This window comes from Polyodon spathula, chromosome 2, assembly GCF_017654505.1.
Source record: "Polyodon spathula isolate WHYD16114869_AA chromosome 2, ASM1765450v1, whole genome shotgun sequence".
NCBI lineage: Eukaryota > Metazoa > Chordata > Actinopteri > Acipenseriformes > Polyodontidae > Polyodon > Polyodon spathula.
In genome coordinates, this window is record NC_054535.1 from 83,136,755 (window position 1) to 83,149,104 (window position 12,350).

At 36.6% G+C, this 12,350-nt stretch overlaps 1 protein-coding gene across 1 annotated transcript in view; it reads left to right on the forward strand.

Moving 5' to 3' along the window:
• The first annotated feature begins 3,093 nt into the window (after positions 1-3,093).
• The window catches only part of LOC121302308 (fibrillin-2), a 104,770-nt gene continuing 95,513 nt past the window's right edge, over positions 3,094-12,350 (forward strand). Inside the window, exons 1-5 of the mRNA XM_041232177.1 lie at positions 3,094-3,723; positions 4,541-4,623; positions 5,590-5,688; positions 6,377-6,472; positions 7,797-7,892. Coding sequence (XP_041088111.1) covers positions 3,542-3,723; positions 4,541-4,623; positions 5,590-5,688; positions 6,377-6,472; positions 7,797-7,892 — 556 coding nt within the window. The 5' untranslated portion in view covers positions 3,094-3,541. The remainder of the gene's footprint in view (positions 3,724-4,540; positions 4,624-5,589; positions 5,689-6,376; positions 6,473-7,796; positions 7,893-12,350) is intronic.

Below are 12,350 nucleotides of genomic sequence, written 5' to 3' on the forward strand. Positions count from 1 at the left end.
CCCATGCAGTTTTTTCACAAGCTCTTGGCCATTTAACTCCAGGCTTGTGCCCGTTGAGGTTCTTTTCTCTCTTACACTGGTTCATCTGACCGGGTTCACAAGGATCATTAGGTTCATCACTAACTGTGTCCATGCAAGTCCTCCTCACATCTATGACAGGGGTGCTGATATCCTGCGAACTGTGGTTTGCTTCCTGTCGCTGGATTTCATTCGACTGATTTGACTGACTTCGTAAGAAGTACTGATCAATGCGAGGCCCTTGTCCCTTCTCCCTCAAGCATTTCATTCTCCCTTGATGAATCTTCAAAAAGTTTGCAAAAATGCAGATAATCAGGCAGGGGGCAAATACTTTTTCACGGCACTGTATAAACCGTTGATTTCAAGACAATGAAAAATAGATCTAATCAAAACTTTGTCATGGAATTTTTGTTTCTTTTAGTATTTCTATATTTAGCACTATTGCGTGTTTAATTGCTCTGGTTAATGTGTAAAGCACAACCAGACTTCAATTTAACATGCTCAGCTCAAACTCTGATAATCATTGAGCTTAATTTTTAACAATGTATCTTTAATTAGACAGTCTGTTTGATTAAACATGCCTGGATTAAAAGGGAGCAGTTTATGAGGTGACATCACCCTAAAACCAGTCCCTTACCTAACTTGTAAATGTTCCTAATGCAATTAATACTGTATCAGAACATAATATCCTGTATTGCACTGTATTGTTTTCTACTGTATTGTACTCCCTAGTCTCACAAGGTTGCGTATACATGGAATCAGTAAAGCACTTGTTTTTTCTAATCAGCAAATGGTCGCCCATGCTTAAAAATGCCCCTTTAGGTATCTGGTTAAATTAACTGCCTTTTAGGGAGAGCAATTGTTTTTGTGTAGCAGATATTGCATGAGATAATGAAAAATAATAAATGAAGAAATCAACAACAAAAAAACAGTACAAGCTTATTTTTAACACAAAAAGAAATATAATAATGATGCCCCATCTTCAGGCATTGATTGTATGCTCAGTGCAGTCAGATAGGTAATAATGTACTGTAATTGCACAAAGTCCTGTGAATCCACAGTAAATGCAATGTCAATTCAACGCATTTGTGTATTATATAGTGTGACTTGTGCTCCTGCAACTTTGGGCCATCTATAAGCCTCAGTATGTTCACATATGTACCTCATGCTGTGAGATAACAAATGTTTGCAGTATATCCTGTTTGAAACATAACAGAAACCATATCCTTCCTTACTATAACCTAGTGATGAAAAACTCATTTTAAGGCTCTCACGATACAGCATAATGTCCGCTCATGGCTTATTATTTTTTTGGCTACTAACCAGCCAAGGAAATCCAATAACCACTGCAGAACTTTTCAGCAAAATACCTTGACGGACCACTTCCAATGCGAGGCCATCTGCGAATCCTTCTCTCTCCGACAATTAGTCTGCTGTTAAAATATGGTGTACATGTTTGCGGGAGGGTGATGGATGGTAAGAGGGGTAAAAATCTGGCCTCCCGATAGGTGGAGGCACTTAAGAGAGCATCCTGCTCGACTTCACCAAGATGGAGCATGCCTTAAGCATAGGGTCCGTATGTGGCGGCCATCTCGGTTGTTTCAAGTTACACTAATATCAAAGCCAGGTTAGGTCACAAGCACAACTGAGTAGCAGTTGGCTATGACGGATTGATAGAGACGTGGCCAGGGATACATTCCTGGCTGGAGATGGTCTGGTTGCATACAATGCAGAGTAGTAAGACAGAGATAGCTAAGCCTGTTGTTATGTCTCACAGGTGTTTTGAAGCCGCAGAGCCGAGCAGGGGCTTGCTGGAGACTGGGAAAATGTGAAGAGGGCGAGTAGACAACAATTTTAATCGGTGAATGACCGCATTACCCCATGAAAACAGCACAAGAGGACTGGGAATTAAAAACAACAGGGATTGTTGTTATTGTAAATATTTGTAAATAGTGAGTGTGTGTGTGTGACATAAACGAAGGGAATGATGGATCCTTCACAGTTTTTAGAGTATTTTACAGCAGCAGGAGCACCGCAGAGATGTGGTGAAAAGCTAGCCGAAAAGCTGTCACTCACGGCAGCTGCAAACCTGGGCTCACCAACCAAGTAAACAATATTTTTTGCAGTTTATTGTATACCCAGTTTAATTCACCATTCCTGAATGATCAAAAATAAAATTATATTTAAGATTCTTTAATATTTACTTAATTGACATTATTGTTATTCATTAAATTCACTTGCAGTTTGAACCTTAACACCGTTTATTGTCTTTTTTTATAACATACTAATATCCATGTATTATAAAAAATAATAGACGGGCTTCAGTTTGGTAAAGGAAAATAATTCCATCTTTTGGGTTTTTGTGACAGTTTTAACGATCGCGTAGTTTATGACGTCACATAAACCCTGGATGGAATTATTTTCCTGTAACTCACTGAAGCCCTTCTATTATTATTCTCTCTCTCTCTCTCTCTCTCTCTCTCTCTCTCTCTCTCTCTCTCTCTCTCTCTCCGTTTAAAGCTATTCCTGAGTACAATCTTTATTTGTTTGATTTATAAGAAGTTAATACATTGTGTTGAGGGTGACATTCACACAGTTTGAGCAGCCAGAGCTTCACTTCGCGGTCCTCTCACCCAAACTTACAAGATGTCTATCAGACACCCTACACACGACATATAAAAGTACAATACTGAACATTGAAAATAAAAGTGTGTTACAGCTGCAGGCATGTGTGTCCCTATGTGAAATTAATGAATTAGCCTATTTTTAACCATTTTGTCTTTAAAGAACACTGTGATGTACATACTAGCTGAAATAGTTAATTAATAAACTATCACTAGGACTGACAAAATAATGAAGGAATTTAATTGAAAATAGAAAAAAGAAAAAGAGAAGAAATACAAATATGGAATGCTAGTTACACAGTTAAAATGAAATACAGAAACAGAAAAAACAAATCAACGAATCAAACGCTCCCCCTTCTCAGTTGTCCCTCCCATTCAATGTGATGTACTGTCCCGGGGCACGTAGGTGTGGAAAATGGTCGAACTTTTCTCAGCCCACCGCCTCCTTTCTCTGTGTAAGCTCACGTGCTAGAGGCTTGATTTACCCCACTGACAAGCAGCAACCACAAAACGTCAGATCATATCTTCTCGTTTCACATTCACGACTCGGACCGACCTAGGCGATGTTTAATGAGAAAGGAGGTCTTTCATATCTATCCCACTTTTTGTAATCAGCTTCGACCCCGGCAGCATTTCACATGAATTAGTCACTTTAAATTAGTTTTCCACCAGGTTGAGATGACACACAATTGGACATGTAACTCTGGAAAAACAGCAACAAACAGTTTTGATAAGACTGCAGCACAATTAAGGAATCAGTGAAGTGTTTTTTTCACTTACAGTGAAGCTACGGTACAGTATAAGACTGCTGCTGCTACCAGTCCGCTGAGAGAAAAAAAGCTTGGAAAGGATTTGTAAAACTTTTTACCACAAACCTGAAGTGCTGAGAGTTCCACAGGATGGGGACCCAGTGGGTGTTGAAGTGCTTGCTTGGATGTATTGCCTTATCGGGAATCGTGGTGGAAAAAATATCAGGGCAAGATCATGGAAAAAATGAAAAGGGCAAATTCAAACCAGACGAAGAGAAAGAAATGACACCCAACAGAGTGAGAAGAAGAGGACAGCAGGATGTTCTTAGAGGGTAAAAAAAAAAAATAATAAAAATAAAACACACACCTGGACTTTTTAAAATGATTTTCTTTTCTATGCCTTAATGTACGCTGCATATCGTACTGTAATGATAGGCATCATCTAGCTGTATTCTTTTAAGCTACATAATGTGAAGTTTGTTTTTATCTTTTGAAGTGTATTTTTGCTAGGCTACTGCAGAAAATAAAAATATGGGTATTTTTCGGTGTATGAGGTTTTTTGTTAATAGTATAGGTATTTTTCGGTATGATGTTTTTTGTTAATAGTATAGGTATTTTTCGGTGTAAGAGGGTTTTTTTTTTTTTTTTTTTAGTGCATTTTGCTAATACAATGGGGAAAAACAAAATGCTAAAAGGTGATTGACACTTGCATTGTAGTCCGTTTTCTTTCCTAAATTCTCAGATTGGCAAAAGGGTATGTTGTGGTCCGTACATGCACCCATAAAGTCTTACCTGTATTCAGAGTTTTTATCAAGCTAAACTGAAAAATGCAGTTAGTTATCAAATACGCGTGTTTTCTTTGGGTGTCATTACCAGGGTTTGTTGCTTTTCAGTGAGGTAAGAAGATGCTGTTTTACCTTAAAAGTTAAGAGCATTATCCCTCACAATATAACTGTATAGTAGTCTAAATGTAATATATTCTACTTAATCTAAAGAATATGAAAATTAGTTGAAATGATGGGAATATTACTGTACCCTGTTCTCCCAAGCATTATTATTATTATTATTATTATTATTATTATTTATTATTATTATTTTATATGCCTATTTTTTGTATCAGTTTAGTAATTGGTATTTATCTTATCACAGCCCTAATGTGTGCGGATCTCGATTCAATTCCTATTGCTGCCCTGGATGGAAAACTTTACCAGGAGGAAACCAGTGCATTGTTCGTAAGTGCAATCTGCTCTATCTAAAGTAGCTATTGAGAATATATATAATATATATACACACACACACACCACACACACACACACACACACACACACACACACACACACACACATTTGAATGTAGTTTAGTAGGGAACGAAAACTCATGCTTGTATGGGTTTTGTGTTTGCTTGGGCTTACCACATTATAATGGTTGTAAAAGTTGTATCCTTGACATGTTCATTTTTCATAGCCTAAAGTGTGAATGTATGTGGTATTTATGACCATGAGTAATTAAATTCTAAGCCTATGTTGGGAACATACAGTACATTATCTTTACAGTACACATCAATAAGTATTGGAACACCCTGGATTTAAAATTAATCTGGTAAGATACTATAGTGCCCGATATCATTGTCAAGTTAATGGTGGATGTCTAAGGTACATAGTACAACTAATCTATGTACTGTGTAGTGTGCCTTACTTTGGTTGGTTAAGGTTTTTGAAGTCTGTACCATAATTACCATATTTTGCTATTCTTGATTGTTCTTTAACATTTGTTTCCTATTCATACACAATTCTTTACTAACGTTTATTCTTTCTTACTAGTCAACCTAGACTAGATCTCTTGGTATATAGACTATATTAATGGCATGGCAAAGCTTTTGAGTTTGCTTCAAGGACAGCTTACACAAAGTGTTTGCATCTTAATTGCACAGTGCACTGGAGTATGGTCATGGAATGTATGCTGTATGTGTTATGCTATGGTTATGCTCGCTGCATTCATTTATTTGGATTTTCCCATTGGTGGTATTAAGCAAGTTTAAACTATACCAGTACATGTTCTCATACATTGCTTACTGTCTATAAAGCTGATCATGCAGCACGCTCAGCACTCGCTGTGCCTGCCAGGAAGTCACAAATAGATCCTACATTTCTTGGGTTGGACCTTCAGTTGGTACTAATTTTTTCCCTTTGATATTTCAGCCATTTGCCGAAGCAGCTGTGGTGATGGATTTTGTTCACGTCCCAACATGTGTACTTGTTCAAGTGGACAAATATCGCCAACTTGTGGATCAAAATCCAGTAAGTGTTCAACCACTTCAAAAGTGTTCAAAATATTTCTTATAAATTATTGATTCACATACAAGTAGATCACTGTAATATATAGTTTTTTTTTAATAGTGTCTTTAAATATTTAAAATATTATGTTAAACTTTCATTATGTTATGCTGTGTATAATCAAAAAAATAAGCGGTTATTGCATAAATTATTTTGTATTTGTCTAAAATAATATTTAGCCCTATAGCTATTATGTGTTATTGTGTGGCATTTATTTAAAGTGATGTTGTCCATAGATTATGTAATTAAAAAACAAACAAATATATATTTTTGTTCATGATGAAATGTCTGATAGTCTCCAAGGATTTTGTTTAATGTCTAATAATTCTGATTTGTACTTCATATTTTATTGAATAGATTACCTTTGGGGGTGATCTTTAAAAAGAATGTCAAATACCTTGCTTTCATGCCCTGTTTCAGAGTAACCATAATTCAATACATTTAAGTGCCAAACTTTCTTTGTTTGAAAGTGAAGAGAGTCTGATATCCTTTTTAACAATCCTTATTACAGGTAGTTGTATGTGCCTTATATTGTATAAGAACAACTTAGTTATGGTATGAAATAAAATAATTGGCCTCCTGTCTTAATCTGGAATTGTTTACTGAAACCAAGTCGAGCAGACCTACTAAATGGCTGTTCTTTTATTTGCAGTCCAGCAGTGCAACATCAGGTGTATGAATGGTGGATCATGTGCAGAGGACCATTGCCAGTGCCAGAAAGGTTACACAGGAACTTACTGCGGACAGCGTAAGTACTCTTTCACTCAATTGCCGATTAAACTGTCCGACCTTTACAATAAAACTCATTACTTGCGTAAGGCTTGAATGCGTATATGGTAGGCCTATTAGGCAGAAAATTGAAATGTCCATAAATTTATCAGCTTTAATTTTATCAGCAACGATACCAGAAACTAACTATAAAGGGTATTTACTTAATTTTTGTTTTTTTTAAACCAAATACAATTCTAAAGCAGTTGAACTTTGTTTATTTCTGGTTTGGAAACTTTACTGGGTGCTTTTTTCAATTCTTAAAAAAAAAAAAAAAATGAGTAAAGGGCTTTGATAATCTATATACATTTTATACCACTCTTCTCTGATCTCCAGTGTAGTGTGTACTATGTATGTCAAGAGAGCTGACATCTCTAGGGGTGATGGGTTATTTGGCACTGGCAGTGGAGTACTTTGAAGTCCTACCCTGGTCCTGGTTTGGAAGCTAGCCCAGGGGATAGAGTGTGTTTGAGGGAGAGAGGCAGCTCTCGTCACTGAGAACTAGTACTTTGCTAAAAAGCAGATATTTATTTTGTCAGGTAGACTGCTCAGGGACCTCGGTTTCACCTTTGAAATATGCAGTACTGTAACAGTTTCAAGAATAGAGCTTAGTCTGTGCTTCCTGATACCATTATCATCCATTGTAAACGTATGAGGTCTGTAAGCAAATTCTCCTAATAATGTTATTGTTGATGGTAAAAATAAATAAATAAATAAGTGAATAGCATTGCAAGTGTAAAGTCTTGTAAGCCATGTATTTAGAGCTGTGGACTGTAAGACGGAAATGATTCTGGGTTTCAGTCCTATCCCAGCTACAGATTCTCTGTTTAGACATTGGGCAAAATGTGTTATGTGCCACTTTTGGATGTTTAAAAATCTTTATGGCATGACACATTTCTCAGTTGAAAGGTCTGCGTTTGCACAATGAAAACAGCTTAATATGGTGCATTGATAACACTTCCAGTCCTTACAAACCAAATGCTCAAACAGTTTAAATTCCTTCTTGAAACCTACTGCATTGGTTTAGTTTTGTTTTAATGAGAATTGCAGTCTCCTGGTTGATTGTAATGAGAACTGGAGTCACCCTAATTCCATTGAGTTGAATGAAAGCGCCAAGATAAATAATCTGGCCGGCATCTGATTTGGAGCACATTATATAGACAATTATAAGCCAGGGAAATTGATACACTTTATATAAAACATTTCACAAATTGTACATGGAAAAATAACTTGAGTTTGGACCACAGCTGTTCACTTTTCTTTTTCTTTTTATCAACTAACTATAATCTGTGCTTGAATTTCAGCTGTGTGTGAGAATGGCTGCCAGAATGGAGGGCGTTGTATTGGACCAAACCGGTGTGCTTGTGTGTATGGATTTACAGGACCACAGTGCGAACGAGGTAAGATAAAACAGTGGAAAGCATTACTCATTCCCTATGTAGGAGTTCTGCTTTAGTTCAAGTTGGGTTGGCAGTTTCCAAACAAATCTGCATTTTCGCCTTATCTAAATGGAGACTGTGACTGTAGTGTGTAGACACATTGTTGAAGAATAACTGCAATAAAAAATACTTTCAAAGCTGTCATTAAATAGGAGATCCAACTTTGACTGATTTTTATATCTCAGCTCTGTGGTGGAAGTGAATCCATTATTTCCAGCAACTCAGTTTGACAGTGCTGAAAAGATAAAAATTTACAATCAATACTGCTGTTTGTTTGGTACAGAAGTTGCTGTTTACAAAAAATCAAAAACACGTCCCATAAAGTTGTCATCGTGGTGTAGTGCCACCATGCCAGGATGGCACTGATTTGATGTGACAGTCTTTAAATTGGTCTGGAAGCAATCTCAAATTGATTACTGCCTCTTATTCCCTTAAGGAAGATGTGGGTAGAAGCCACATGCATTCTATTCTGTTCTTTTGGTCTAATCCCTATACATGGCAGATGATCACTTTTGAAGAATTCTGAGGTTGCTATAAAATAATGCTGTAGGCAGTGGTCCAAATAATGCATATCTGCAGTTTTACATGTTAAAAAATCTGAAATATGCACTAAATTAAAAATGCACAAAGCAATTTTGCTGCACAGTTGGTTTGCCTCCCCTAGGGCCTCAGTTAATAATTACAGAATATAATGTCTTCAGTTACGAGGAAACTGTATACAAGTAAAAACAACCCAACAAACATTATCCAATGTCTGGCTAGCCCTGTTGTCTTTGCAGCCAGTCACAGTAAGAATAAGAAAAATTTAAAGCTTCACAGGTTGAAGCGTAAACACCCCAGTCCAGCTACAAATCCAACTTGAACCATCGAACCATCGACTAAAAAAGGTGCCTATAATATTAAACAAACTGATTTCTAACTCATTAATGCATTTCTTTATCGTCTGTATCCATATGGCTTTATATTGAAGTTTTAACATGTTCACTGAGTTTAAGAATTTAATGTTAAAATACAAGTAATGCAATTAATTTGCAGAGTCAGTGTGATATCTTGAAAAAAAAAACGCGCTGATCCGATAAAGAACATTGTAGAACACATGCGTGGTTGTACAGTAGTTGCAGTTAAAATGGGATGCCTACACCATTACCATTAAATATTGTATTGTATTTATTGAGATTAGTCATGACTTCAAGGTAATGTTGCATTTTACCCCATGAAAATACATTTTACTGTCAGTGTTAAAATTAAATGGTAAGTTACTCCCAGACCCAAAACCTTACCTGGAGAGCTGGCTGTCAAGGTTATATGGGATTGCTTTTACTGATATACATTTCCAATAGTTTTGTTCTGTAAAATGAATCAGAGGGTAAAAATGTAAAGAAACAGATGTCACAAATGGTATGCAGCATGCATACATTAAAAGTCACTTGAGGTTTGGGTCAAGTAGTGCACATTGATTTAGGAATCTAGACTGTTCAAGGTTCCAAACAAAACAGATGATAGATAAATTCACTCTGGTGGAGCAAGCCAGGCATATTTGAGCAAACTTATTAGTAAGGTCCCTAATTATAATCAAGCTCTACATGTTAAGATGAATCTAATGTGTTGCATGCCTAGTTTTTTGGCATGTGTAAGTTTTCACTTGAAGGGTATAGCTGTGAGAGATCACCTTCTCTTAAAAGTGGATAGATGCAGCACAGTTGAGGAACAGCTGGTACTGGTTTCTGTTTAAGTGTATGCCTACTGAGTGAAGTCCCATGAATTGATAATATGAACGGTGAGCAAAGGATAAGTGTTTTCAGCAGTTAAACACAGAACAGATCATTTGATTATAGTGCTGGGACAAACACAGAATTATCATGTTTGGATATATTCGCTCATAATTTAAATATTCGTTCGGATAGTCGTTAGTTTTCAAAAAGTAATAAAAGCCATGTTCTCATGTATTACATTCCACATAACAGAAAGTCATAACAAAAAATATATAATGTATACAATCTATATAAAAATCACTACACAACATTTCCAGCATGTTGGGCATTATTTAAGGGTGAGGCATTTCAGAATGCCGTGCTTGCCTTTTTTTGTCCCATGACATTCTGACTCGCTCTAAAGCAGCACAACACGTTTTTGACCCAGATGGCCTTCCATAGAGATCACTATTCGTGCCAGCGCATAATCTGGTTTGTTTACTTTTTTCTGTCTAAAACTTTTAAATAGAGACTCAAGAGTTGCTGTGTTGATGCTGTGTTTTTCATATACAGTTGTAGGCAAAGGTTTACTTATCCCAATGGCTTTTTCTTGTAGAGCCCCTAAATTATGGAATGCTCTGCCTTCTTTTGCCTGGGAAGCTGGGACTATTACAGTTTTCATAAAACAATAGTTGAAATTGGGATACTCAAATGCTTGGAAATCTTCTTGTATTCTTCTCCGGCTTTATGACAATAAATAATTTTCTGCCTGTCGTCTTCAGGTATCTCTTTGCTGGTAATGACAGCAATCATCCTATGCATAACTCTTGTATACGCTCTAAGAATGTTCACCTACAATCCAGCATTTTCTTGATTTTTCTAGAATTAGGTTCTGTATTATCATATTGAAATTTATAGCACCTTCTAGACAATACTATCATAGCATCAAAGGGTATGATTACTTTAGGTTTAGCATTTTTTGAGTTTTGCGAAAATAATTATGAAATAAATAATTCTAGACATCTATTTCTTGAAACTGTTTTCCTTACCCACAAAAAGCAAACTTCTACTTCAAAAGATTTTTATAAAATTTGTTGTTTTCGAGAAATTTATAGAAATTATAAATTTCCATTGAGGTATGTAAATGTTTGACTACATCTGTGTATATTAATCTCACATATCACACAGAGCTCTTTTTCATTTGCCGTTTTTTAAACTGTCACGCAACTTCTGGTGGGGTGGTAAATAAGGGCAAGGTAATTTTGTCATTTCTAGCGACTATGAACATCTGATTTTTGTATCCGAAAACATGTAAAAAAAAATATTTGTTCGAATATTCGGGTATTTGTCCCAGCACTATTTTATTATGTATTTCATAATGCTGTTTCCATCCCATATCTGTCATATCAATGCACACAATGTCAAATAAACATTAATTTGCATCTCACATAAATCCAATTTCGACAATATAATGGATTACAAATGTATTGGAAAGGATTTACAATTGATTAGACTTTCTGTAGTAGACAAGTCCATTGTTAAAGGTATAAGCAGTAGCTCTAGCTTGCCCAGATTATTGCTGGCTAAGGTTCAAGCACATGGTATACAGGGGCGGCTCCACGCTTGGGCCTGAAGGGCCTGGGCCCACCCATTTTGCTCATGGGCCCACCCAGTTATGGAGCGATTGACAATTAAAAATCATGAATTGTCGAAGGAACATTCAAAGCAAATCCGGAATAAGGTTCTTCAAAAGCACCAATTGGGTAGGATATAAGAACATTTCCAAGGCATTGAATATCCCCCGGAGCACAGTAAAGTCCATTATTAAGAAATGGAGAGAATATGGCACAACTCTGACTCTGACTAGAACAGGCCGTCCTCAAAAACTGAGTATCCAGGCGAGAAAGGCACTAGTCAGGGAGGCCACCAAGAGGCCTATGGCAATTCCAAAGGAGTTACAGTCTTCCCCGGCTGAGCTGGGAGAATCTGTGCATACGGCAACAATAGCCCGGGTACTTCACAAAACTGGTCTTTATGGGAGAGTGGCAAAAAGAAAGCCATTGTTGAAAAAAACTCACATCAAATCTCAGCTAGAGGTTGCCAGAAGGCATGTGGAAGACTCTGAGACTAAGTGGCAGAACACTGGAGTGGCTTAAAAACAAAAAGGTCAATGTCCTGGAGTGGCCCAGTCAAAGCCTGGACCTCAATCCAATTGAGAATATGTGGAAAGAGTTGAAAATTGCTGTTCACCAAAGGTCCCCATCCAACTTGACGGAGCTTGAGCAATTTTGCAAAGAAGAATGGGCAAAAATTGCAGTGTCCAGATCTGCAAAGCTGGTAGAGACTTATCTAAATAGACACATGGCTGTAATTGCTGCCAAAGGTGCCTCTACCAAATATTGACTCAAGGGGGTGAATACTTATGCAATCAATTATTTTCTGTTTTGTATTTGTAATTAATTTAAAACAATTTGTAGATTTTATTTTGCTCTTTGACATTATGGACTTTTTTTGTGTTGATCAGTGGCAAAAACTAATTAAATCCCTTTGATTCCATGTTGTAACACAATAAAATGTGGAAAAGTCTAAGGGGGGTGAATACTTTTGAGAACCACTGTATATTTTTTAATTGGTTCCTTGTTAAATCCAAAGATGCATTCAATCAGTTGAGTCTTTCAAAATGAAGGATTTTGAGAGTTTATGGTTTTGAAAAAATAAAAGAAAAATA